Raw genomic sequence first — 24,943 nt, 5'->3', positions numbered from 1 at the left:
TGAACATTACTCCCCCCCTCGAGGCTCCGGTCGTCGTGACGCCGCGCGCTTACGCAAAAAGTTTGGCGGAATTCTTCGTCGTTGCTCCGTATAACTGTTCAATATACATATATATATATATACACATATACATATACATATATACCATTCGAGATGGATTTTATTAATCGGTATCGTTGAGGTTTGTGGGTATTCTCGGGGGGGGTTAATTTACCGCGAGCGAGTGTGCTCTCTCTCTCTCTCTCTCTTCGCGCAGAGTTGTCTGACTAGCGGCCGGTTTATACTACTTGTTTTGCATCTTACCGGCGCACCTGTATAGAGCTTTGTCGTAATCCCGCTATTTATTGTCCTAGCGCTTGTCAGAATCTTGTATCGTTTTGATCGGCGCAACAACACGGAAAGAAGAACACGCACGAAACTTTTTCTTTTTTTTTTTTTTCTTCTTCTTTCGTCTTTCTTTCTTCGATCGCGAGAAGTTTGATTGAATTCGTTTCGCGCGCAATCCTCGGCTGTGCTACGCGCTGTATAACGAGCTCTCTGTCACTTGGCCTTCTCGCAATACCTCCTTGTTACAACCTCACTGTACACTCTTGTATTTTGTTCAGTTCACAAATACTCTCTATAGATTGCATACACTTATTGCGATGTTTTGTCTGATGTTAGCTGTTCCTTATGGGCGTCGCGCCGCCCTGAGAACGAACCGGGAGGAGAGGGAGAAAAAAAACGAACGGTAGTTGCGGTCCCGCCTCGGTCAGACACACTCGTTCCAATCCATTTCTTATAGTAAGGTGTAACGACCCCCGTACCAGCTACCCCCGCCTCTCTCGACACCAACCCCCGCCCAGCCCCTCTCGACCACCCGCCACCGTTCTCTGTTCTCGCAACACACAAGGTTTACATTGGATTTCCCCAGGACTGAATGGCCGCGACGACGAGATTGCACGTGATCGTCGTTCCTCGCTCGATCCTCTTTTTTTTTTTTTTTTTTTTTTTTTTTGACCATCATACCGTGCATATAAATACTCAACGTCTACGGGGAGAGGAGAGAAAGAATTTCTCGTCGCTGGAATTGGCAGACGCGGTCGATTCAACCCTTTGCCCTGTGTAACTCTGTCGGGAAACGGGAGAACGTGTAAGAATTCATTTGTTCCGCGAGTGTCGCCGTTTCCGATTCTGTTACAAGGCAATGGGTGTAAAAAAGTTTTATAAAAAAAAAGTATTATAATTTCTTTTTTTTTCGCAGTCGTTGATCGAAACACTCGCTGTGCTTGATCGTCATCGTCATCGTCATCACGCCTCTCATCCCACGCCCATACAAGCTCTTCCATAATTTTTTGTTCTCTCGATCATCAGCGCGATTCACGCGCTCCTCATGTAATCACGTTGCTTTCGATTCTTGTGGAATTGGCTCGCAGCTCGTCGCACCCCTTCTTCACCGTCCAAATTTTCATTCCTCACCGGCCTGCATCGGTACGGATATCGATATTCGACGTCGTCACTTTTTTATACGATACACATATTTCTCGTTCTATTACACACGCTCCTTTTCTCTTTTACTTCCTTCCTCTCTCTCTCTCTCTCTCTCTTTCTCTCTGTATCTCTCTCTCTCTCTCTCTCTCTCTCTCTATTTCTTTCTGTCTATTCTATATCTTTACTGTCTGTATTCTTCGACTTCTTGAGTCCGTGAATATGTACTGCCTTACTATAAGGATTGGACCGAAGGTTTTGATTCTGTGTATCTTTGATCGGCCAACTTTTTACCTCACCGTGTATATCACCTGTGTTTCTTTTCTATCGAGGACCACTCGTCTGTATCTTTTGGGAGCATGCTCCTCCATATATGTGTATTAATTTGAAAGAGGAATAAGGCATGCGACATGCACGTACCTGCGTAATATACATGTATATGCTGTTGTACAAGAGCTCTGCACGTTCCACGTTAGCGTGTAGCATTGCATGCCATTTCAAGCTTCGTTTTTTTGGAAGGACGGCGTCGAGGCGCGTGTCTACGAGTATCGACGATCGTGAAATTCGAAACAGAAAACAAGCGAAAAGAAGGAAAGGAAAAGAAAAAAAAAAAAAAACAGAAAAAAACAAAAATTCTTACATTCTCTCCGCGTAAGCGTCGATTCTCTACACGCTCCACGACTCACACGGACTGACAAAGAGAACACGGATGATGAATGCGGGACGGAGAACCGCGAAACAGAGACGCCCAGGCGTCCCTGTTCGCTGATTAAGACACGAAAACTCGCGGCTAGTCTGATTTTGGATTTTTGATTTTTGGTTTCTCTGTTTTTTTTTTTAAGTTGACTAATACTGGACAACAATCGATGCCAAATGTAAAAGAGCCCCAAACGAGTACTGACTTGTAACACGCACAACGCACGCACAAAACGTATAACCCAGACCGCAGGTAACTATCTAATACGGAATCTAATACGTATATTTACCATTGATCTTGTATATCTGTCGTGTATATCTCTCATCGACTCGCATCGTTCGATCGATCTCGCGCCTTCCGATCTCTCGGTCATCCTACTTTTTCACGCCTACTTTTCTCACGTTTTCTTTTTTTTTTATCGTTTTTTTTTTTTTCTCGATCTGTCACTATCACGCTCTATAGCCCTCGATCGCTCACCATTTTGTCTCACCAAGCACCTTGCATGCAGATACATACTCGCGCACATTTTCACTTATGTATTACTGGCATGACGTAGCCCATAAGCGAATGGTCGATCCGCGAGCCATCGTCGTACGAGCGAGCACGTCCCGTACCGTCCAAGTTTCTCCGTTTCGTCTTACCGATATGAAAATACAACGGGCACGCGTCGCCTCGTACGACGACCTCTCCTCGATGATCGTCGAAAGCGAAGGAAAATCTGAATTTCTCTCTCTCGAGAAATCCCTCTCTCGCGAGAGAGAGAGAACTTTCGACGATCGTTCGAGGATCGCTCGATCCGCGCGAATCGTCGTCTATCGAAGAGGAGTAGTAGGAGGAAAATGGAGGAGGAGACTTAACCAGTGTCGTCCACGTGTCGAACACAGGCAGCTGCCCCTGTGCCAGCGGAACGCACTGTCGTGGGGTCAGCGAGCGTCATCGGGGGAGGGTCCCACCCTCACGAACCACCCGCCACCCATCAGCAGCGTCCGGAGAACGCACTCGACGCTCTGTTAGACGAGCTTCAGACATTCTCCAGACCGAGTTCCCAGCTTGGCCACGCGCAGGGCTCGTCCACGATGCTGTCCGAGCTGGGCAGGTCTGGTGGAAGCAGCAGGGGAGAGGCAGCTGGATCGTCTACAGTCCGACCGCCGTGCATCTCTGACATAGGAAGAAAAGGAAGCGTGGATTCTTCGAGCGGCGTGCTGGCAGCGGGTCCAACAGCAGGCGGAGGACTCGTGGCAACCGGAGGACCAGCAAACGCCGGAGGGACTCTGCGGAGACTGCACTCTTATCCATCTAGCTCGGACACGGACACCTCTCCGCCAATAGCTAGACTCCAGGTGTCATTGCAGGAACAACCAAGCCTGCCTACGTTGCCCCAAGGCTTCGTGCCTGGTCAGAAACCACCGGTACCAGAGAGGAACGCGGAGTTGCTTCAGCTAGCCAGTGCCAGGAGGGTACCACCGCCTCCACCGCCGAGAACCAGCTCTAGGTCCCCTTTGGCTAGTCCTACCAGCCCTCAGCTACCGCCCAGGAACCACTCGTGCAATTTACAAAGCGGAAACGCTACTCTGCGAAGGCCACCAGCTCGAGGAACGGTCCCGGTGAAAGAGGGCAAACCCCCGATGGCTCTACCAGCTGAGGCTATTTCTGGAGTGGTTCCAGCGTTGGAAACACAGGGACCCAGTCCGATTCTGCACAATAATTCAACGAGCTCACAGTCCTCGGCAGTATTATCGACCAGTAATTCGAGCTCGTGCGAGAGCGTGAATTCTCAGGAAGGCATGCAGAGCAAGAAGGGCAGGCAGGAACAGCTGGAGCAACGACACCAGGAGCTTCTACGCAAGCAGAAAGCGCTGCAGGAACAGTACGCGAGATTGCAGCAATTGCAGAGGAACACGGCGGGACTTACCACCGTTCCACCAGCGCCGCCTGATCTATTGAAGAAAACCGGCTCGGAGAGCAATCTGTTGGCCAAGATGGGGCTCGGATTGAGCGCGGCTACCTCTGGATCCTTGACCAGCCTGACCGCGAAACCTGCTGTCTCGCAGGAGGCGATTTCCGTGGATGGTGGACATAGAACGCGACAGGAGGAGAGCAACGAGCAATCGCAGCTGGGTAACAGCAACTCGGCGACGAACTCTGCGTCTAATACGGGGACGAGCGCGATCACGACGAGCATCAACTCGAACGAGTCGAACCTGGGTGGCGCAACCGCGATCGCAGCTCCCAGCGGGCCTGCGTCCCTCTCTAGCGCGATATCCACTATGTCGAGCAGCGTTCCGAGCGCGACCACCATGACCACCACCACCAGTAAAATATACGAGACAGATATTCTGTGACCGAGAAGCCGATCATTGCTCGAGCGGAGCGTCAAGGTGGCCGCTGAAGTCGTGCTCGCGAGTTAACCTCTGCGGTGGATTGGTATATTGGGATGAGAAACGAGAAATAACGAGGAAGAATGGAAAATGAATTAGAGTAACAGCGTAGAGAAGTTAGAGCGAGTCACGCGTAATTTATAATATCGATTATCATAATTAATAACGGTATAGTAATAATAATCGTAAAACGGACGACAAGCGGAATCTTTCTCGGAACGCATAATGCGAACGTTCGACAGTTCGGATATCGAGTTCCTGGTCAAGTATCATCGAGCGTCAACCTTTCGCGGCGACGATTGTGCCAAAAAAGAAAGAAAGATAAAAAAATGATTCATCCTCGTCGTCGTCGTCGTCGTCGTCGTCGTCGTCGTTGTCGCTCTTCCTATTCCGCGTTTTCTCTACGAGCTCAACTGGACAAAATCGACCCGATCACTATTAAGCGGGCTCGTCCACTTATCGTGCATACGTATGAATACTTACTATACTCCATGAAATGAACGAACGAACGAACGAACGAGAAATTTATATACGCGAAACATACAGGCAGGAATAAGAGGAAGGTTTATATACGTATACATATAAACGAGTATTTAAGCGAATAGTTAGGTAGATAGAGGAGCAGAAGTCGGGGAGGAGCATAAATAGTACGCGTCTGTGTCTTTAGGAATCGCGCACAAGGTGCAACACCGTATTTTTCCTGTAAGCCACGGTGTTCTGTGAAAAAAAAAAGAGGCCCGTACGTTTTTTTAGGTAGCTTTGATCGAAGAAAAATGGGAAGAGAAGCTCGAGGGGAAACGCGCTATGGAGGAGAGAGCGACCGCGAGAAAATCGTTGTTTTCTCGACGGACAAAAAGGGGCAAGATTATTGAAAGGGGAACATTGCTCAATATTTACCAATCGAAATGCAGCGAGTGAACGCGACGCGATTGTTCGTCGATTCGTTTCGGAAAGCGCGTTCACTCGCCCGACCGAGACACACGGTCTGGAACGACTCGAGGACCAACGCGTGATGCCTCGCCCAAAACGTTCATTCCTAATTCGATTAGCCGATTAATTGATTCGCTTGAATCGCGTCAGTTGTCAAGAAACGCGAATCCAAATTTTCTGCATCAGCATTGGACGGCGGAGATATATCGATTTAGAATGGCGAAAGAGAAGGTGTCCGTGCTGCTTGCCAATGCTCGACAGAAATCCATGGTACACACTTATATATAATCGATACGCGCATACTTTGCTTCGAGAGGCCTAATAGCCTATAGATTGGAAAATCCGTGCTTCTTCCTTTCCGTTTCCTCCTTTTTCTTTTTCTTTCGTCTCGCTCGGTTCTTCAAGCCTTTCTTTCTTTCGTCGCTGTTTCCCTCCAATAGCGGATTAGTAAGTTTCTTTCGTCTACTTACGCGATCGTAATCGTCCTCTTATTTATTTTCTACGTACACCACGAAAAATCCACGCATCTATATGGAAGTAATAAGTAATATACATATAACGATTAAGAGTAATACGAGTAAGATATGGATAATAACGATCGATCACCAACACACATACGCGCACGTACGCATACACACGCTCGCGCGCCCACAGCACACATACATACATACATACACACACACACACACAGAATATTCAGTTGCGAGTGTTTATCAAGACGGTACATGATCCCAACGAACAAGCACTTCTCGTTCGATCCTTGCGATCGGACTTGTATATTGTTCCATTCATGACAGTAGGTACTTACTTACACACAGTCTCCAGTCGCATAATTTGCATTTGTACAAAGCTGCTTTCCATTCACACCGATTCGATCCCCTCCCTCTGTTCCTCGTTCGTTCATCGATTAATTTATTCCCAGAAGTATGCGTCGCCCATTTCACGTACTGCACACCTCTCACCTGTTCCATGGCCCGACAATTATATCGTATACCTACGCCCCTTCAGAGAGGTGTGACGATAGACACACGCCTCTCGTCTGTCAACCGCTAGACACAAAGCGGAACCCGAACGCGATTTAGTTTTTCCATAACGTTTAGCCAATAATCGATATGTAATGTTTTCCGACGATCCTGTACGCCAAATCGAATTGACTTGTTACATTTGTAAATGTTTGTAAGTAACTATCACGTAATAAAATAATCGATTAATAATCAACCAATTTGCCTTCTCAATGTATAACGATTTTTATTTATTATTCACAATAAGGATTTGTACAAACGGTAAAGAACAAGAGGGGTTGTCGGTTAAGTTAACGAGCTAAACGTTCGTTCACGTTTCTGATCTTTCATCGATGCTGTTCGTCAACCCGTGAGCTTTCAATATACTCTCTTTCATTTCTTCTCTCTCGTTCTGTATTGTTTCGTACGTGTTCAAGGCAGACATTATCGCGTATTGCTTCGATGAATCGAGTGTAGCGTAAAGTTTTACTAACTCCGCATCGTCGAATATTGGTTCTTTGCCTGATTTAGCCTCAGGATGGATTTTATTATAAAGTCGTATCAATGCCCCAGCTTCTTCTATATTTCCACTTTTGATCACGTCTATCAGTAAGGTGTGAATATTGTCTTCCCAAGCAAGGTGAAATGCCATTGGACCAAAGTGCCTGGTAGATCTCAAACTTTGGAATTTCCCCACTTTATTCACATAAGAATATACTTCTTTCGTGATCCTATGGTATTCTGGATCATCAGGTTCGAACTGTATGCATGCTCTGTCTAAAATAAATTCAAATTCTTCCCTCTCCAATAAATTCTGCAACACACATAACCAATTCTAATTATGTAGGTATTGTAAACACAAATTAAATATTTCCACTGTAAAAGTCAAACTTCCTTACATTCAAATATGGATTTTTAAACATCTCTGGGATGTGTACCTCTCTGTTGGAAATAGGAAAATATACTTGATTCATTCTATGCCTTTCGTTACTATTGGCATGCCTCAATGTACCATTTGGTTCTCTAACCACGATTAATCTGTTTCTATTGTTGCTTCCAAAGGATATGTCTGTGAAGACAATATTGTGCATGTATAAGCCTTGTAATGCAACATCTTTAGATAAAATTTCAGGCTCTGCTCTTATTTTTACAACCGGTGGCATTTGAATCCGTCCCTTTGCTTTCGTCGATATCTTCGCTCGTGCTTCTTGCAATTCTTTGTCTGTCATGAATTTATATTTTGGTACATCTAAGGGCGTTCCATCTCTGCGTGCTGAGAAAACCTTTTCATAATTAATACGAGTTAAAGTCGTCAAATACTCTTGTACGTTCTCATTGAAAAATAACGATGCAGGATCCTTTTCATTTGCTGTAAACGATTTAGAAAGTTACTACAATTACTGTAAACACAGATAAACATAACCTATACTTTATTAAAATGTTCCTTTTCGTAAGAGAAAACGAAAGAAAACTTCGTTCTACTTACTTGACCGTGAAACTGTTGAACACAAACGACAATACTGTCCAGGTCGTTTATAAAAATTCCTTATAATTAAGTTTATTCGACTGGACATCATATTTGCAAGTTAGAATTACCTAACCTCTATTTTAGCAGACGTCAGATCTGGCTTTAACGAGCTCGTGTAGTAATTGATTAACAAAAAAAGTACCAATCACAGATCAGTTCCATAAGTCTTAACAGTGTCCATTTCGTTAGAAACACAAAGTATTCAATGAAAACCAGATTTAGTAATCTTTTGAATAATGCATATGGACACTTATGTACAGTATTATTTAACTAATCGGAATATTAGGAATAAGAAAATATTTATCCGTTAAGAAGTACTACTCTATGAAATGATGATATAGGTTATGAATGTATTTTAAACGTATAAAAATGTGAAAAGTGTGGACTAGGACTCGTAATATAATTCGGTGCTTCGTATGTACGCGTATATGTTATCGCGACAAATATTACGTTTTCATGCTATTGGTCATTCCAAGTTGAACGTCACCCATTCTCCAAAGGGTTAAGTTTCCCGCGTTTTTATAAGAAAGTTATATGATTCAGTTCAACATTTTATCAACAGAAATAAAACATGGAATATACGTTGGAAGATGCTCTCGAAACTCTAAAAGACATTGAAACGGAGCGTGAAGAAGAAATAGAGCAATTATTAACTGATACTTTGAATAATGGTCCAGTCACTTTGAACGCTTCTTGTAATCCAGAGGACGTGAGAAAAAAACAACACAAATTGTGTATAAGTTTAGCAAATCAGATTCGTGAAGAAATACCCAAAGATTATCCCATTCCGAACACGTCTGATTTGCATTTTGAAGTTTTAAAGGAATTAGAGGAAGAAGTTCGAACTGTTGAACAACTTTTGGATAAAACGGAAACGTATCTTTCAGAAATCGAAGATGACATATCCTTGTTCGTAAAATGATAAAGTGTCGTTTCATGCTTAATTTCATTCGGAATCCTATTGAATCATTCCTTTTTATTGCAGCTTAAAAAGCAAAAAAGAGGGCTTGAAGAAGATGAAAGAAACTTACTTAGACGCAACCGAACTGACAAACAATACAAATTACGATAAGGAATTACATCTACTGAAACGCATATTTTATAGTACAAAAAATGATTTGGTATGTTTAAAAAAGTACGAATTTAATAAAATTTTTATTAACAAAAAATCTTATTTATCATAATTATATTTATATGCTAGTACCTCGTAGTGCAGAAACTGTTTCCAAACAATCGAAATTTCGAGAAATTTCTAGAGGTAAGCATTTAATATATACTTTAAACAATTTTCGTATTGTCTAAGAACAAATGAAAATGGATACACATTTTTAGGATTTAACGTGTGCATATACAAAAGGGGGTGATGATTTGTACGTGAATATTACCCCACAACATTTGGTATTTGTACATTTCCTTATTGAAGCTGACATAGTTATGTATCATAGAAATGATAAAAGTAAAGTTAGACTAATGGATATGTTATAGGTATAATTATTGTGTGCAAAATGCAAATTTTATATTAATATATTTAAAATAAAAAATTTGAAAAAGTTGAAACATTTTCACCACATAAATGGCGCTCTTTCTCTTAATACTCTAACACCGGTACGTTCCCATTCTTGCCGGCCAATCCATAATTCTTGAGCAGATTCTAAACAGCTCAAAATTGCGGCGCCCTTCCATGCTGTCATACCTGGGTCCATCTCTTTAGGTTGTGTTATGATGTCTAATTGTTCTATATAAGACATACAAAGTATAAAATTTAATATCCTTTTTGCAATTAAAAACTGTCACACAAAGAAACGTACCAGCTCTGTACATGTAGGGAATCTGAAGAGAAATCCGATTGTGCAGCCACATACCTATACCTTGGAACTTCATACCAGAACCGACAACGAGCACGCAACTATACATTTTTCTTTTCAGATCCTCTGTAGCTGTGGGAAGTGTTAAATATCATTAAATTTCATTGTGCATGTCGATCGTATTCGTTGTATACGTGAAGTATACGTAAAGTATACGTACAACAGCGATCAATACTTTGGAGTACTGCATGATCAAGACCCAAAAGTTGCTGTGGTCCTACTATGAAATCACGTGGAGCATCCAAATCGCGATTCGATAAGGTAATCGGCGCAGAATCAACAGCATCTACGACCACTTCTTCTTCCCCTGGTGCTGTTGGAGCAGTTGCTTCCTCTTGCATTTCAGAAGTTTGTTCAAGATTTTCTTTCATGCCTCTTCTCTGAAATATAATTATATTTTAAAACTAACCATACCTTCTTCAGCACACACAGATTTTAACTTACACTGGTTTCACGTAAGTAGTTTTCATCGTGTGGATCTTCTGGATCTCCCATGGATCTCTTTTGGATATGTACATTATGTGTTCCAGTAACTTTAAATAATTCTGGCTGAAACAAACTTAAAGGTGCCACCAAACACTCGTCGCCAACTTGAAGAGTATATTTCTCAGTTTGTTGTTTGGGTTTCCTAACTACAAATGTCTTCTCTTGAGAACCACATACATTTAAATCGACGTGGCAAAAATCTTTTTTCAATTGGCTCAAGAGTAACGCATCCAATTTATTAGAAGGATCACACGCTTTGTACGGAAAGGCGCATTTCTGGAGCAACCAAAAAAAGGTTTGTGTGATATCTCCTCCTCCGTAATCCATTCGCACTCTGGTATTTCGATGAGAAATTCCATCTTCTACACAAGAAACTGACGTTTTTTGATCTCCAACGTCAACCACACATGCATATCCTAATCCTGCGCCGAACGTAGCTGCTACATGATCCTTTGAAACCCAATGTAATATTACATTAATATTACAACTCTTTGTGCATTTCTCATGAAAAAAAGGAATTATTACCAACTTGTAATAAAAAACAGGCTCCAAATCCAATATCACAGAGCATCAAAGTTGTTAGTTCTTTTAAATACTGTCTGTTATAAATATCTGGTATTATAAGGACAGCTCGATAATGTTTCAGATCTCTTAAAGGAATGTCCATCTTTTCTGTAAGAACATACTCCCAAATGGTTTTTAAGTCAGCCATAACAGACCTCAGACTACCACCAGGTCCAGAATGAACATTAAGCTCTCCCCTTCTATATGGAAAATGAATGTTAAAATTATCGTCTGGATTTAACGATAATACATCGTCCCCGACTATAACATCTTTATCTGTTTTTATCCATTCAACGCTACATGGGGAGGATATTTCTGGGTTTGATCTACGGTTAAAGGCAGCTATTTGTTGGGGTGGTGTAGCATATCTTCTTCTTCCATCAGATTGAAGACAAGATTGTAATGTGTGAGACACCTGCAAACGTGATTCTTCCATTGCTTGTGTCAGCTCCTTTGTCTACTGAAAACAATGAAAAGTAAAACACTTTTCTGAAAATATTAACTGATAAAGACTTACCCGTGGTACAGCAGATGGTAATAAACTGTCTTTATACTCTAATCCTCCTGGCAAACGCCTTCGGGCAACAGCGTTTAAAATAGTACAAGGATTCAAGTCAGATGCTCGTCCCATCCTGAGGTACATAGACCCAGGATGGATTATAACAATTGTTTGCGCTTGAATTTGCTGGAATGCAACAATTAAAAAGATTGTACATACCACAACATTTTCTCAGATTAATATATTATGACAATAAACATCACCTCTGCGCACGACTCTTGAAAAACTGGCATGATGATTAAGTATAGTTTTATTCCGAGCGTCACACTATGATAGGTTATGTGTGTGGTTTACCGATCAAATTTTTTAATTATGTATAAATACGTAATAAATATAATTTTAATAATTTTACTTTCATTTATCCATCTTATAGGAATAGAAATATAGTAGTCTTGCCATGTCCAAAAATATTTATATATGCTGTATATGACGAACTTTCGGTTTGTTTAATAGATTCAAAAACATATAAACATTAAAAATTCACATTCTCACATGTTATAAAAATTTATGAAAAGGAATAGTTAAATGTATTACACGTTACACTTTTATCCTCCCTGTTTTAATTATCACAAATGATTAGTAAACTAAATGTTTACTAAGGTTAAAAACCCGCGTAAATCATTGCTCTTACAATTTCGAATTAATAAATTGGACATTAGAAAGTATTAGGAGAGAGTAATATATAGTTCCTGTACTTTTCTGACATTTTTATATTATATTCTATTAACATTTCTATACGTGCAGTGGAATAATTATTAATAAGAATGTATACATGTAATAAGATGTAATATAATATCAAACATCGAGAAACGTACTTTATTGCCTTCTTATTTCGTCTTTAAATTGTCACCCATAATATATCATTATTTAACTGATCAACATGACATTTTAAAATTAACATATTTTGCTTAACAATACCATATATTACATATGTATATGGCATGTAACATTGCATCTTCAATCAAAATCTATACATTTGTATACATATAATACATACATATATGTATAGAGCAGAAATATATGAAACAAAGATAGAGTAAACGAAAACTGTTACGATAAGTAATTAATCGCATTCGAGCATACATTCTACATTTTCCTCTAGCCATTTTTCCTTCTAGTCATTTTTACTTAGAATTGTCTAACTAATGTTAATAATAATATTTATCTAACTAATGTAGCAAGATTTACAATGTTCCAACAGACCGTTATTTTTATAAATTCTTTTATTAAATAAATTCTTGGATTTTTTCTTTTTTCCCCTCATTTTATACTGATGAGATAAAGAATTACTGATGTACTGTGTCGAATGTATCAAATTTACCTGTAACAGAACGTGAAATGTATTTTAATTGATTGTACAGTTTTTTAACGTAGTAGAAAGCAGAAAGAAGGACATCAAATAAATTTTTTAACACATCATACATGATTGAGTAAGAATTTTACGTGTAAGCGATAAATATAATTTATATACTTAATTCGAATAAACATTTCATCCATTGTATATTGTATAATGTTTTTAATATTTCATATTTATATTAATTTCCATATTGTGTTTGATAACTAGCTTTAACTTTTTCTGTTTTTCAGTACCTAAAGGCTGCATGATTTGATTTCTTTAAAGTGTGTAACATGTGCCTGTAACATGTCACACGTGCAAAACTTATGTAGCTAAATATTTTCGCAATTTTGTAATGGAAGAACGTGAAAGGGCTTAAGTGAAACTTGTTTTAAACGTATTACAAGTTAAAGGAAATACAATAAATTCGATTAATTCAAAATGAGTACGATATTAGAAAAAATCGCTTCCATCGAAGCCGAGGTAACCTCTACTTACTTTTTATTTGCTTAATATTTGGTTTGTGTATAATTTATTATAGCATAATTTTATTTTTAGATGGCTCGTACTCAAAAAAATAAAGCTACATCTGGCCATTTAGGATTATTAAAAGCAAAACTTGCTAAACTGAGACGAGAACTTATAACTCCTAAAGGTGGTGGTGGTGGTGGGGAACAAGGATTTGAAGTAGCTAAAACTGGTGATGCTAGAATAGGTTTTGTTGGTGAGCATTATAATATAATGAAATGAAAAACTTCAAATTGGTCAATATTTTATTTAATTTCTATCAAAATCATAGGCTTTCCCTCTGTGGGTAAATCTACATTATTGAGTACTCTTGCTGGTGTCTATTCTGAAGTTGCAGCATATGAATTTACAACTCTCACTACTGTACCGGGTTGTATAAAGTATAAGGGTGCAAAAATACAGGTTTTTTTAAACATATTGTTATAAATATGCTTTTCTCTAACAAATCTTTATATACATATATATTACATCTGACAATATACATATGTTTCAGTTGCTGGATCTCCCTGGTATCATAGAAGGTGCAAAAGATGGTAAAGGTCGTGGAAGACAAGTTATTGCAGTTGCTAGAACTTGCAGTTTAATATTCATAGTCCTGGATGTGTTGAAACCACTTGGACATAAGCGTTTAATTGAACATGAATTGGAAGGCTTTGGATTAAGATTGAACAAACATCCACCAAATATTAATTTTCGAAAGAAGGATAAAGGTGGCATTAATTTTCAGACTACGGTAATTAAGCGAGAAAAATGAGATATAATTTTTTAAAGTAGTTAATCATGCAACTCTTTGAAAGAGATAACATTAAGATAGTTGCATTATTTGTCAGTGCATACAATCGGAACTGGACTTAGAAACAGTGAAAACTATTCTATCCGAGTACAGAATTCACAATGCAGACATTACTTTGCGATACGACGCCACATCCGACGATCTGATCGATGTTATCGAGGGAAATCGCGTCTACGTACCGTGTATTTATTTGCTCAACAAAATAGGTAATGTGACCGTTGACAATTGTTCCGATAAAACTTCCAGTGTTCGTTACAATTATTTTCATTTGATTCTAGATCAAATTAGTATCGAGGAATTAGATATTATTTACAAAATACCACACTGTGTACCTATTTCTGCTCACCACAAATGGAATTTTGATGACCTGCTGGAAAAAATGTGGGATTATTTGCAGCTGGTTAGAATGTAAGTGTCTGAGAAAAATCCTGGCTTCGATAAATCATTGCTTTATTTATTTGATTCTTTCGTTTAGCTATACAAAACCCAAGGGTCAACTTCCGGATTATAATTCTCCCGTAGTATTAAACAGAGAGAAACGGACAGTCGAAGACTTTTGTAATAAACTTCATCGATCAATCGCGAAAGAATTTAAATAGTAAGTCTTGACTTTTATACTACTTGTGTGTTTCACATTTTACATTTGACGATGACCAATCAACTTTTCGTTATTTTTAGTGCTCTCGTGTGGGGATCGTCTGTCAAGCATCAACCACAAAAAGTTGGAAAAGATCACGTATTATGCGACGAAGATGTCGTGCAGATTGTGAAAAAAGTGTAATTTTATCGGAGAATCTGCGTTTAATATTAAAACAGAAGAAATTAAGTTAAACGAATTTTTTATAGCGATTCAATATTTTATTATTAAAGATATCGAGGCTTTTGTGAATTAATCTTTCGTCACTTACAGAAATATGTAATATTTTTCTGATAATAGGGTGCGATAATTACGTAAATTAGAAACGAACATGTAGAAATATCCTTCGTCATGTATCCACGAATAAGTACTAGGAGTGGTTAAAGATTAGTTTTATATCAAATAAATGTATAAATTATTACTAGATACATACGCTATTTGAGATGATTTTATTTATTTTATATAAAAGTACAAAAGACCAGCACACACAACAAATAAAACGTATAACCGGTGCACATCTCAATTATTATTTACAAACCTTTCAAAATATATTCTTTCCGTTGTTGGTCCAATAATTTTTCCAAGTGCTCGCATTTTGATTTTGCATCGTTAAGCTCTTTGGTTAGACTTTTGATTGTTAAAACTTTTTGTGTCATTACTAATTTAATCCTGAAATATTACAGAATGATTAAAAATAGGAATATCGTGTTTATTCTCGAGTCTTCGATCAATTAATGACGAACCTGCTGTGTAATTGAACCATCGAGACTTCTTTGTTCGCGTTAATACGACTTATTTCTTGATAAAGCGAAGCAATTTTTTCCTCCAATTCTCTTTTCTCTCCTTCGATTTCTTGCCTCGCGAATGTTCTCGCGTTCTCTTTCTCTATGTTTAACCGCTTAATTAGCTAAAGGGTACAGGTTAGTTATTTTAAACGATTGGAAACTGATTTGTCTGGAAATTCAGAAGGGATCCTACCTCGTTCGCATTATTCAATTCAGACGTAGATTCTTGCAACTTCTTCTCCGCTTGTTGTAAATGAATTTGAGCTTTCTCCAATTTATCCCTGGTCTGTGTCAATTTAACTTTGTGCAGTTGTTCATTGTCGATCGCGATTTGTACGTCCATCTTGAACTTTTCCCTCAAACACCTAAAAACACAGTACAAGATCTACAAGGATTCTAGATTGATTACAGATAGAATCGGTAACGAGACGATAGTACTTAAGCTTGCAGTCGAAAGTTTGTTGAATCGTCAACTTGGCGTTTCGCGAATCTTTCTCCAGACGTTCGATCGCAAGTTCGATTTGTCGATCTCTCTCCCTGTTGCATTCGTCTCGAATCTTACTCTGAGCTTGCTCGATTCTCAAGTTCTGTTGCCTCTTATAGTCGGCCAACCAAGCTTCCCATTCCATCCTCAACGATTCCTGAAGAGTCTTTTTCTCGTTCGAATGCTGTTGCTTCAGAGTCTCCGCTTCTTGCTGAAATTTTCAGTACATAAGACTGATATGTACATGAAAGTTTCAAGACTTTCAATTCTAGTTCTACCTGATACTGTAAGTGCATCTTTTGTAAAGAGGCGTCCTTTTCAGCGTCCCGTTTCGCCAGTTCTTTGCCAAACTTTTCTCTATCGCGCTGCAATTCCTCCAGGAGCTTCGTTTGTTGGGCTTTAAATTGATTCTCTTGCTCCTCCAGCTTCTCTTGGTATCTGGTAATGGTAGTAAGCGAGGTAAATATAATATCAGTCGTTTTCAAATGTATTTCGTTGCAAAGATTTCTCCCGCACCTGGACCACAGAATATTCTTCTCGTTTGTCAACATTCTTTCATGGCTAGAAGTCAGTTCTAGACGCAGTTGCTCCAACTGTTGATTAGATCTTCGTATGATTCTCAATTCAGCGTCTTGTAGCTCCTTCATGTGCACGTTTCTCAGCCTCTGAATTTCTTCCGCATGCTGCTCCATCATATTACGTAGCTCAGGCTCCAGACCCTTCACAGTCATTTCCTCGAAGAAACGACCAGCCATTGAAAATTTCGTCGAGATTCATTATAAAGAAAAAAGGAAAAAAGATACCTTAATTTTCGTCGTTCTGGCCTCTATCCATCGTTCACGCTTGATCTTCTCCGCCGCGGCATAGTGTTCTTTCGCTCTCTGCAGCTCTACTGCATGTCTGTCGGCCGCAGCCTTCAGGTCTCTCTGCATTTTTATCTCAATCTCTTTCACTCTCTGTGCCAACGAGTTACATTTCTCAGTCAGATTGGTTTTTTCAGAGATCACCTCTTCGATGAACTTCTGATGCCTCTTCACGACACCCTTGTACTTCTCTTCCTGCTGCTGCAACTTGGAAATACTGCTCTTCTTCTGAGCGTTCAGTTTGTCGCAAGCCACTTTCCTCTCGGATTTGAACTGTTCCTTCAGCAGCGATATAGTCGCATTCTTTTCTTCCAGTTCCAATCGCGCTGTGGCTAAGTCGTCCTTGAACGCTTTTATCGAGCCTATACTGAAGAAGAAGACGAAGAAGGGAATTGGAAGATTTCATTCGGAAATTTTCTCAAGAGAAACTTCTTTCTCTCTCACCTGTCGTAGTTGTTGCAAGACAATGCTTGAGGATCGTTGAATATCTCTCCAAAAATCGTGGCATCTACTTCGGGTAGTACTATATTCAGCTTGTCCGTGGAACCTGCGATTTATGAAGCAACTGTTAGAAGTCGCGAGGCAAATGCGAGGACAAATCTTAATATGATACCAATGAAATTACTGGCAGCTACCCTCTTCGAGTTTCGCCAAGAGGGACATTATGTCATCGTACGTGGTTCCATTTATTCTCTGTTTCTCCATGGACTCGTCTTTCTCCGGTTCCAGCTGGAATGAAAAGGTTGCATCGATCGAATCGATCGTAAATATTGACCGTTAATTTTATTCCTCGAACCTGTAATTGATCGATTTCTGGCACTTTGCCGGTGATGTCGTTCTCTAGATCACTGATCATGCTGCAGAGCTGTTCGAACGAGCACGTGGTGGAATCAACGACGTTCTGATTATAGTCCGCCTTCTCTAACTGCGTCATACCGACAGAAGTATCAATTTCCTTTCGCTTCGAGTCGATATCTTTGACCGGAGGAGCTTGTCTGTTCACGGGAGGTTTCCCGTGGATCTTGGGATGACTGATGTTGATCATCATCGGTTTCTCCACCGAACGCTGAAAGAACACCTTACCTTGTTATTTACGGATGCGTGTGTGGTTGTCAAGGGGCTGCCAGGGTAACAACGCGTTGGCCAAACAGTCACGCACCTGTCTTCGAATAACAATGTATAGCCAGTGTAGCGAAACAGAGGCAGACGCTAAACTGCAAAATGTTCAAACAATCAACGAACCGTCCGTCGATCATTCATCCACGGATGTTGCCGTTAGTGGCACATCTTACGATTCGCCGAACTTTCAAAGGCGACTTAACGTTCCCTCGATTAATCTCACACGAAAATTCCAGTGACGTGTGATCGATGAAAAAAGGAAAAAAAAACATTCGGAAGAAAAGAGCATAGTAGTAATCGACAGAGTAAAGGGTAAGGCAGGGGTGAGGCTTTACCATGTGGAGAATCGCCAGAAGGTTGATTGAGAGGGATGCAGGCAGCACCGTCTGGGACTAGGTAGCGAAGCGTGGAACTGGGTAGCCACCACCGGGGAAGATCGTGGGTGATTCGAGGAGGCAGTGGTCGTCAGTCGGAAGAGAGAGGCGCGCGTGGGGCGAGGTTGTTGCGGGTGAAACTCGTGGGGAGAACGAAGGAGAGGCCGTGAGGGCGAGAGGGTGAGGGTGAGGGCGAGGGCGAGGGTGAGGGCGAGGGTGTCTGTACGTATACCGAGAGAGAATCGATCTAAAACTAGGAGTCGCCGCAGTAACCGCTGGGAGGAAGCCACTGTTACAATTTGCCCCCATATGCGCTAGTGAAATCTTAGATCGGGTAATTGTACGCGGAGAGACGCAGCTAGAATGAGGTGTTCCCGCGAGGTGGTCGCTCGCGTTCGGCCCGCGCGTTGATACGAGCCTCGCGCGACATACAGTGCGGAAATCCAGCGAGACTGACCGACCAACACAGGAGAGATAGACAGAGAGAGAGAGAGGGAGAGAGGGAGATAGAGACAGAGAGGGAGAGAGAGAACGAGAGGGAGAGGGAGATAGATAGAAAGAGGGAAGGAGGGCGACTCAGGCAGAGAGAGAAGGATAGAGAGAGGGAGAGATAGATAGAAAAAGAGAGAGTGAGAAAGAGAGGAACGGTGTCGCATCCAAGGTGTTTCGGTCTACAGGGTGCACGAGTCGGAGAGGATCGCGAGAGGAACCCGGTCGAAGAGCAAGGGACGCAAGAGAAACGGCAGGGAGAGAGAGAGAGAGAGAGAGAGAGGGAGGGAGGGAGGGAGAGAAAGAGAAAGAGAGTGCGCGAGGGAGAGAGAGTGAGAGAGAGCGAGGCTGGGCGGACAGTAGTGCACGAGAGCATCCCGTCGCCGCGATAATGCGACCTGCAGCTTCCTTGCTCGTTCCTTCTGAATAAGTGCTTGCTGGGACGGTCCCTTACCTGCAGGGATATGACGTAATGGCAAGAGAGGTACGCATTTCCTTTGCATTCTCTACTATACGAACTAGCTACGTCTTTGATGTCTCCTCTCGATTCCTGAACCCTTTCCTTCTAGACGTTCTTCCAGATCCCAATTTACGTTCGTTCCTTCGGTATCGTCTTGGCGAACGCGAGATTCGCCCGCGAGTGCATCCATGTCAGCTAGTTTACGCATCACGCGTACGCACGCATAGAACCGTGCGGTTTTGCGCTAGGAAATACCGCATACCCTCCTCCGATGCCATCCTTCTACCGTGCCTACCTCGTCGTGTCTTTTGCACGAATCAAATTAGAATTCCTCGTAGTCCCGCTGTAGAAACGTTTCTCAGTTTCCTCCAGTTTCCGACTGCGTACGCTGGTCAGCGCAGCGCACCCTTTTAGGTTATGCTTTACTATCATTCACGGTATTCCACGGGATCAACGTGGCCTATATTTAAATGTCTAGTGGATCGAGTGTATTCGTGGCGTTGTTTACCAAGATAAGCTCTCTAGAGGAAGCTGCATCGAGTGGTATTCCCTTCCGGGACGGGAGCAACACGCCGAGCGAGGCGTGTGACCCTCGCGGCTAATAGCGTTGCATTTTTCCAGTCACCCTCTCTCTATTCTCCCCTTTTTCCCCAGTTTTTCGTCCCTTCTCCTCCTCCTTCTTCTTCCGCTGCTTCTTCTTCTCTCTCTCTCTTCTTCTTCCTTCCTTTTTTTTTTTTTTTTTTTTTTTTTGATCGGTTACCCGAGAATGATTGAATCAGGTCAGTGTTTTCGACCATAAGTTGCGCCTGCGTCTGCGCCCTGTTCACTTTGCGCCTCCCTGTTGAAAACTAGGGACAACCCAAACATAATATTCCTCTTTGGCTCTGGCATTATTCTAATATCGTTCGCGAGTCCCCGTTGCCTGATCCAGAGACCCCTTAACCCCGATAATCGAGTAATCGCCGCCCTTTCTTCGGTGCTCTCGACCCCCCGTGATACTGCCTACCAACACGCAGCCACCACATTCCACAGAGGTGTTTGCCAAACAAAAGTAGATCTCTCCCTTTGTAACGCGCCATCGAATCCTTTTCCAGCCTCGATCCCCTCTACCAATCCCCGAGGATTTTTTTTTATTATTCTCATCAAGGATAACAGGAGCGGATCCTCTCTCCCCTCTGCATCAGACAGACGTGAGATGGGCCGGCTCGGTGAACTTTGCTGAAAATTTGCACGCCACCGGACTTGGGATACTGTTTTTGGTCCTGTATGTCCTAGTTTCCTCCGTGTCGTGTAACGCTCGCGTCGATTAGCCGCGGTGAACAGATTCTTTTTCAAGGGGAAATTCGTCGCATCGTTGTAATAACGTAGAGAAGGCAAGCGTGCTAGGCGGCCTGCAGCAAGGATATATGGATATTCGATAATAATTTCTGAGGCGAGGCGCGTGATAGGCTTTGTTTATAGTCTGTTCTACTTAGTTGTCGCGTATAAAACACGTAGGGGTAAATTACGTTCCCGTTGACCCGGCGCGGCGCAGACACTCCACTTAACATCTAGGCGATAAGCATTTTCCACGGCGACTCGAGGGTTTCACGCTTTCTTTACACGCAATTACGTCTCATTTAAACCTGTCCCCTCTCCATTGATGGATTCTTACCGATACGCGGTAAGCCATCGCCCAGTCGATCGCTTGCCGATTTCCTCCCTGTATTTTTTTCACCTTCCACCCACCTCCATGGTACGATTGAACTCGCTTGATATTTTTCTTTTCCGCAGGAGCTACGGAGCAAGAGACCTTTTAAGATATGGGACAGCTGGCGTAACGTAAGAAAAGGACTGGTTGTTAGCAATTTCGAGGAACTGATACACCGGGGTAAGAAACGTGCCCTCGGAAGACGCTAGCGAAAGTCGAGGATATTCTACCTCGAATCCTTGGAGCCACGAGATCATGCTTCGTTGCTCGATATCTCGCGATTAATCCGCTGCTCCGATACACGACATAATTAAATATACATAACGTGCCTTTTTTTTTCCTTTCACGACACACAAGATATTGGATTACTGGTCGCAAGGTATCGCCTTCTTTTCTTTTTTTTTTTTTTTTAATGCAGAACATTTACCCGAATCGTCGGTCAGGCGAGTTTCATAATAACGAGAGAAAAAGGAAAAGATGTGAAAAGATAGAGAATAACACGATCAGAGTGGCTTCCGATCGATTTTAACCGATAGATTCCTCTCTCCCTCTTTCTTTCTCTCTCTCTCTCTCTTTCTCTCAAGCACAGCAGCAGCAGAAAATATTCGTTTCGTAGTTGAAATAAACGCTTCAACCCCAACCATCCCCCATTGGATTCACTTTCTCTTCTGGTCTAATCTGGTGTTTCGTATTTTTCTACCGTGTCTTTTAGGCAAGGAAAAATTGGGCGTGCCACAGAACGAGAATGTCTCTCTAGTGTTGGAATCGGACGGGACTCAGGTCGAGGACGGGGAATACTTCAAGACTCTAGCGAATAACACGATCCTGCTGTTGCTGCGGCATGGTGAACGCTGGTTTCCAACGGGGGTCGACATCATACGCGCCGGTATCTATCGAAGATTTGATAGGATTGCCCTATAAATTAGACGAATTAAGAACGTCACGAGCTGATCCGAATGTTGTCCGTGCACATTCTATCGTGCAACTTTAACTCGATTTAACAGAAGCTTCTACCCCAACCGAGAAAGACGATCTGCGAAACACTTTTCTGGCTTGGCGGAACGAGTTTCGCAATCTCTTTCTCGATCGATCTTTTATCCGTTCTTTTACATGCCGCGTGGTAAAGAGGCGACAGAAGAAAAAAGAAAAAAAAAAAACACGAGGGATTTTTCACAAGGATAACGAGCAACAGAATACGCGAAGCGGAGTTATTTTTATAGAAAACAACCGTGAGAGACGCATCGAGCGTGAAATTATAGGTCAGAAACACTCGAAGCCAGGTAAAATATTTACAACACCGGCAAAGTGAGTTTCGCGGTGATAATAGCGGCGCCACAGCGGCCGCTAGTTCTCCGTGAATAGAAGACGGAGTATCGATTCATAAGTACAATCGGACAAAAGTGCAGATTCGTTGAAGAGGGCGATCAGATAACGATTTGTTCCACGGTACACGCGGCGTGGGTGTACGGTCGCTCACGTTGCCCCAAGAAAAGATCGATAATGGCATTGGGTAGAGACCTAAGCGCATCGAGGCTTGATCGAAAGGTATGCGAATGTAAAAGAAATTATAGAATTACGATGCTTCGGATAGTATTGCAACGATACGATTCGATTATTTTTCGATCAAAGTTTGTAGGGAATGTGAACGAGGTATCGAGGAGAGACGGCGCGGCATTGACACTGTGCTCGATGTGTTCCAGCGATTTCAGCCATACCGAAAATAGTCTGCGAGACGATCCACGCGCTGGAGTTGCACGATGAGACGCCGTCGTGGAAGATCATGGACAATAAGGGACGGGTCACGGTGGTGCTGCACTGGGACCAGCGTTCATCCACGTCGTCGCAGGTGCAACAGCAGCAGAAGGGTCCAGACGCGCAAACCTCCAAGTATTCGCCAACGAAGAAAACCGATCTGAGTGGCAGCCAGCGACCTTCGCTGGTCATCCAGACCAGTTTGGACAAGCTCAATTACAATAGCAAGTCGGGACACCTGGCGGGGGAGATCGGTCCCAGCCGCTACACCAGCCCTCAAATCACTGTGATAAATCATGACGACATGGTACGAGAGCGTTCTCTCTTTTTTCTATATTTACTATTTCCCTTCAGTATTGCTTGTCGCGTGTCCTTCGGTATTGCTTGTCATTTCGCTCTGTAGAGAGAAAGAAAAAAAAGAAAAGAAAACGAAAAAAAAAAAACAATTAAACGCGAGGTTTCCGGGTAACGAGTCGCTTTCTCGATGGCGCAGGAGACACCGAGCGCCAGTGTGTTCCATGGAGATCCAGGACGCCGTTAGGCCGCACGATTCGAGCCCCGGAAGCCTCGAGTACACACAGTAGTTCGATTAAAGACAAAGCTCGATTAAAAAAAGCACCATGTGGTGACACGACAGCAGCAGCAGCCGCCGCAGCCACAGCCGCACGGGATCCCAGGTCGACTGGTGAAGCAGGGTACCAACTCGTTCGACAGCACCACCATCCATATCCACACGCCTGAGTGCTCTAACCACATTCACCAGCCTGTCGTGAGGAACGGTAGCCCTGTGAACGGGGCAGTTGGTGGAGCCAGCGGAGAATGCGACTTCCATTGCTGTGCGCTACACGAGGAGGGTCGCAGAATCGCTGTGCACAAGTCTGTGGCCACCTCGCCGATCCAGGATGCACAACATCAGCAGTATCAGCAGCAGCAGCAGCAGCAGCAGCAACATCATCATCAGCATCCCCAGCAACAGCAGCAACAGCAACCGTCGCAGACGCAAACTTCGTCGCCTCAACCTCCGTCCTCGTTGTCGGACGGTACCAGGCGACCCGGTCTGGCGAAAGGTCACGTGAGATTCTGCGACACCGCCGACGAGGAGTCTAGTTCGCGTTTGGCCGGCAACTCGGCTGGCAGCTTTCATCTCCACCATCATCACAATCATCATCAGGAGCACGACAGCTCCGAGTCGGAAACTGAGAACACGATCATGGAGGATGAGATCGTGACCTCGGAGAAGTTTTTACTGCTCATCGATCAGCTCACCGTAGACCAGAAACACTTAAGCATCAAGGATATCGGGATCATCCTCGAACGGCTCAGCTCGAAGATCCTCGACGTGGAGCGACTTGACAGAGAGAGCGAAAGCGAGGAGTGTTACAACTGGACGATCAAGGCGATCATTAGGGGAAACGTGTTGAGGGAGCTCGGGGTGATTTACAACGGGAACTACTACGCGATCTCAGAGCATCCTGGCTACAAGGAGGAGTCCGAGGAGAATAACGAGGATAACGAGGAAGAAGAGGAGGATAGACTTTAATATGATGCTGTTTTACTAGATAGATAGATAGATAGATAGATAGATAGATAGATAGATAGATAGATAGATAGATAGATAGATTATACACCTATCAATGGTTATTATTAATATAGTATGTATCGAGATGCAGAGAGGGGGCTTTTCGAGATGATTCAAGAGATCGCAAAGGATGACGACAATGACGACGACGACGACGACGACGACGACGACAACCACGACGACGACGATGACAACTATGATGATAATGAACGGAATGAGGAGGGGTAAAACGAGAGCGGAAGCGAAACGTGATTTTTTTTTCAAAATGTTTTCATAATAAAACAAAAAGGGATGCGTCATAATAAAAGAGCAAAAAAAAAAAAATGTCATACGATACGTTATAAACTTAGTTCTAAAGACGGTTGTTGAAATATGTACTTATTAAATAGTATGTATACTTGTAGGAAACATTTTTTGGGATTACGGATCGTTGATTCCGTAACCGTCCACAACACTGCCCTATCTAAACAAACAAAAAAAAGAAAAACAGAGAAAAAAACGCAAAAAAAATGTCGAAGATGAGAGAAAGAGAGAGAGAGTTCTCGTCCCTCTCGAACATGCGACGAGGAGTCGAAGAGA

The 24,943-nt window shown here is 42.4% G+C and overlaps 7 protein-coding genes across 7 annotated transcripts in view; 4 read left to right on the top strand and 3 right to left on the bottom strand.

Moving 5' to 3' along the window:
* The window catches only part of LOC108570136, a 53,729-nt gene extending 47,119 nt beyond the window's left edge, over positions 1-6,610 (top strand). The window contains exon 23 of the mRNA XM_017931926.1: positions 3,049-6,610. Within this exon, the coding sequence (XP_017787415.1) occupies positions 3,049-4,506 (1,458 nt within the window). The 3' untranslated portion in view covers positions 4,507-6,610. The remainder of the gene's footprint in view (positions 1-3,048) is intronic.
* Positions 6,611-6,703: 93 nt separating this feature from the next.
* On the bottom strand, positions 6,704-8,060 carry LOC108570185 (28S ribosomal protein S22, mitochondrial). The gene is made up of 3 exons (XM_017931986.1): positions 7,960-8,060; positions 7,373-7,842; positions 6,704-7,287 (listed from the first exon to the last, which is right to left on the bottom strand). The coding sequence occupies exons 1-3, from the start codon at positions 8,048-8,050 to the stop codon at positions 6,805-6,807; spliced, it is 1,044 nt and encodes a 347-aa protein (XP_017787475.1). The 5' UTR covers positions 8,051-8,060; the 3' UTR covers positions 6,704-6,804.
* Positions 8,061-8,572: 512 nt separating this feature from the next.
* On the top strand, positions 8,573-9,486 carry LOC108570198. The gene is made up of 4 exons (XM_017932001.1): positions 8,573-8,910; positions 8,987-9,122; positions 9,203-9,259; positions 9,334-9,486. The coding sequence occupies exons 1-4, from the start codon at positions 8,573-8,575 to the stop codon at positions 9,484-9,486; spliced, it is 684 nt and encodes a 227-aa protein (XP_017787490.1).
* Positions 9,487-9,563: 77 nt separating this feature from the next.
* Positions 9,564-11,708, bottom strand: LOC108570184 (actin-related protein 8). Its single transcript, XM_017931985.1, has 7 exons — positions 11,679-11,708; positions 11,434-11,601; positions 10,882-11,373; positions 10,311-10,802; positions 10,027-10,246; positions 9,810-9,938; positions 9,564-9,736 (listed from the first exon to the last, which is right to left on the bottom strand). Exons 1-7 carry the CDS (start codon positions 11,706-11,708, stop codon positions 9,564-9,566), a joined length of 1,704 nt encoding a protein of 567 aa, XP_017787474.1.
* A 1,421-nt stretch (positions 11,709-13,129) lies between these two features.
* Positions 13,130-14,925, top strand: LOC108570166 (GTP-binding protein 128up). Its single transcript, XM_017931959.1, has 8 exons — positions 13,130-13,294; positions 13,370-13,535; positions 13,611-13,741; positions 13,833-14,072; positions 14,170-14,338; positions 14,411-14,540; positions 14,608-14,730; positions 14,811-14,925. The coding sequence occupies exons 1-8, from the start codon at positions 13,253-13,255 to the stop codon at positions 14,911-14,913; spliced, it is 1,104 nt and encodes a 367-aa protein (XP_017787448.1). The 5' UTR covers positions 13,130-13,252; the 3' UTR covers positions 14,914-14,925.
* Positions 14,926-15,299: 374 nt separating this feature from the next.
* Positions 15,300-17,946, bottom strand: LOC108570135 (centrosomal protein of 131 kDa). Its single transcript, XM_017931925.1, has 10 exons — positions 17,698-17,946; positions 17,537-17,630; positions 17,346-17,448; positions 16,842-17,268; positions 16,555-16,772; positions 16,317-16,476; positions 15,993-16,249; positions 15,748-15,919; positions 15,513-15,676; positions 15,300-15,438 (listed from the first exon to the last, which is right to left on the bottom strand). The coding sequence occupies exons 1-10, from the start codon at positions 17,944-17,946 to the stop codon at positions 15,300-15,302; spliced, it is 1,983 nt and encodes a 660-aa protein (XP_017787414.1).
* Positions 17,947-19,265: 1,319 nt separating this feature from the next.
* On the top strand, positions 19,266-24,651 carry LOC108570173 (hybrid signal transduction histidine kinase B). Its single transcript, XM_017931970.1, has 5 exons — positions 19,266-19,367; positions 21,117-21,213; positions 21,746-21,919; positions 22,734-23,092; positions 23,423-24,651. Exons 1-5 carry the CDS (start codon positions 19,356-19,358, stop codon positions 24,323-24,325), a joined length of 1,545 nt encoding a protein of 514 aa, XP_017787459.1. The 5' UTR covers positions 19,266-19,355; the 3' UTR covers positions 24,326-24,651.
* The last annotated feature ends 292 nt before the right edge of the window (positions 24,652-24,943 follow it).

The sequence above is a fragment of the Habropoda laboriosa genome, unplaced genomic scaffold (assembly GCF_001263275.1).
Source record: "Habropoda laboriosa isolate 0110345459 unplaced genomic scaffold, ASM126327v1 scaffold80, whole genome shotgun sequence".
In the NCBI taxonomy this organism is placed as follows: domain Eukaryota; kingdom Metazoa; phylum Arthropoda; class Insecta; order Hymenoptera; family Apidae; genus Habropoda; species Habropoda laboriosa.
Note: the sequence above shows the minus strand (reverse complement) of the source record. Positions and strands in the feature narration are given on the sequence as shown.

Bases quoted from the DNA above. Each gene is read 5' to 3' on its own strand.
- LOC108570185 (XM_017931986.1), bottom strand. From the start codon at position 8,050: ATGATGTCCAGTCGAATAAACTTAATTATAAGGAATTTTTATAAACGA. The intron at 7,843-7,959 runs GTAAGTAGAACG...AATCGTTTACAG, and splicing joins TTCAACAGTTTCACGGTCAA to CAAATGAAAAGGATCCTGCA. The intron at 7,288-7,372 runs GTAAGGAAGTTT...TGTGTGTTGCAG, and splicing joins TTAAAAATCCATATTTGAAT to AATTTATTGGAGAGGGAAGA.
- LOC108570198 (XM_017932001.1), top strand. From the start codon at position 8,573: ATGGAATATACGTTGGAAGATGCTCTCGAAACTCTAAAAGACATTGAA. The intron at 8,911-8,986 runs GTTCGTAAAATG...TTTTTATTGCAG, and splicing joins ATCGAAGATGACATATCCTT to CTTAAAAAGCAAAAAAGAGG. The intron at 9,123-9,202 runs GTATGTTTAAAA...TTTATATGCTAG, and splicing joins ATAGTACAAAAAATGATTTG to TACCTCGTAGTGCAGAAACT.
- LOC108570184 (XM_017931985.1), bottom strand. From the start codon at position 11,708: ATGCCAGTTTTTCAAGAGTCGTGCGCAGAG. The intron at 10,803-10,881 runs GTTGGTAATAAT...TGGGTTTCAAAG, and splicing joins GAGCCTGTTTTTTATTACAA to GATCATGTAGCAGCTACGTT. The intron at 9,737-9,809 runs GTACGTTTCTTT...TGTCTTATATAG, and splicing joins TCCCTACATGTACAGAGCTG to AACAATTAGACATCATAACA.
- LOC108570166 (XM_017931959.1), top strand. From the start codon at position 13,253: ATGAGTACGATATTAGAAAAAATCGCTTCCATCGAAGCCGAG. The intron at 14,339-14,410 runs GTAATGTGACCG...ATTTGATTCTAG, and splicing joins TTATTTGCTCAACAAAATAG to ATCAAATTAGTATCGAGGAA. The intron at 14,731-14,810 runs GTAAGTCTTGAC...CGTTATTTTTAG, and splicing joins ATCGCGAAAGAATTTAAATA to TGCTCTCGTGTGGGGATCGT.
- LOC108570135 (XM_017931925.1), bottom strand. From the start codon at position 17,946: ATGATCAACATCAGTCATCCCAAGATCCACGGGAAACCTCCCGTGAAC. The intron at 16,477-16,554 runs GTGCGGGAGAAA...TACCATTACCAG, and splicing joins AAGAATATTCTGTGGTCCAG to ATACCAAGAGAAGCTGGAGG. The intron at 15,439-15,512 runs GTTCGTCATTAA...GTAATATTTCAG, and splicing joins ATGGTTCAATTACACAGCAG to GATTAAATTAGTAATGACAC.
- LOC108570173 (XM_017931970.1), top strand. The intron at 21,214-21,745 runs GTAAGAAACGTG...CGTGTCTTTTAG, and splicing joins CGAGGAACTGATACACCGGG to GCAAGGAAAAATTGGGCGTG. The intron at 23,093-23,422 runs GTACGAGAGCGT...GTGACACGACAG, and splicing joins TGATAAATCATGACGACATG to CAGCAGCAGCCGCCGCAGCC.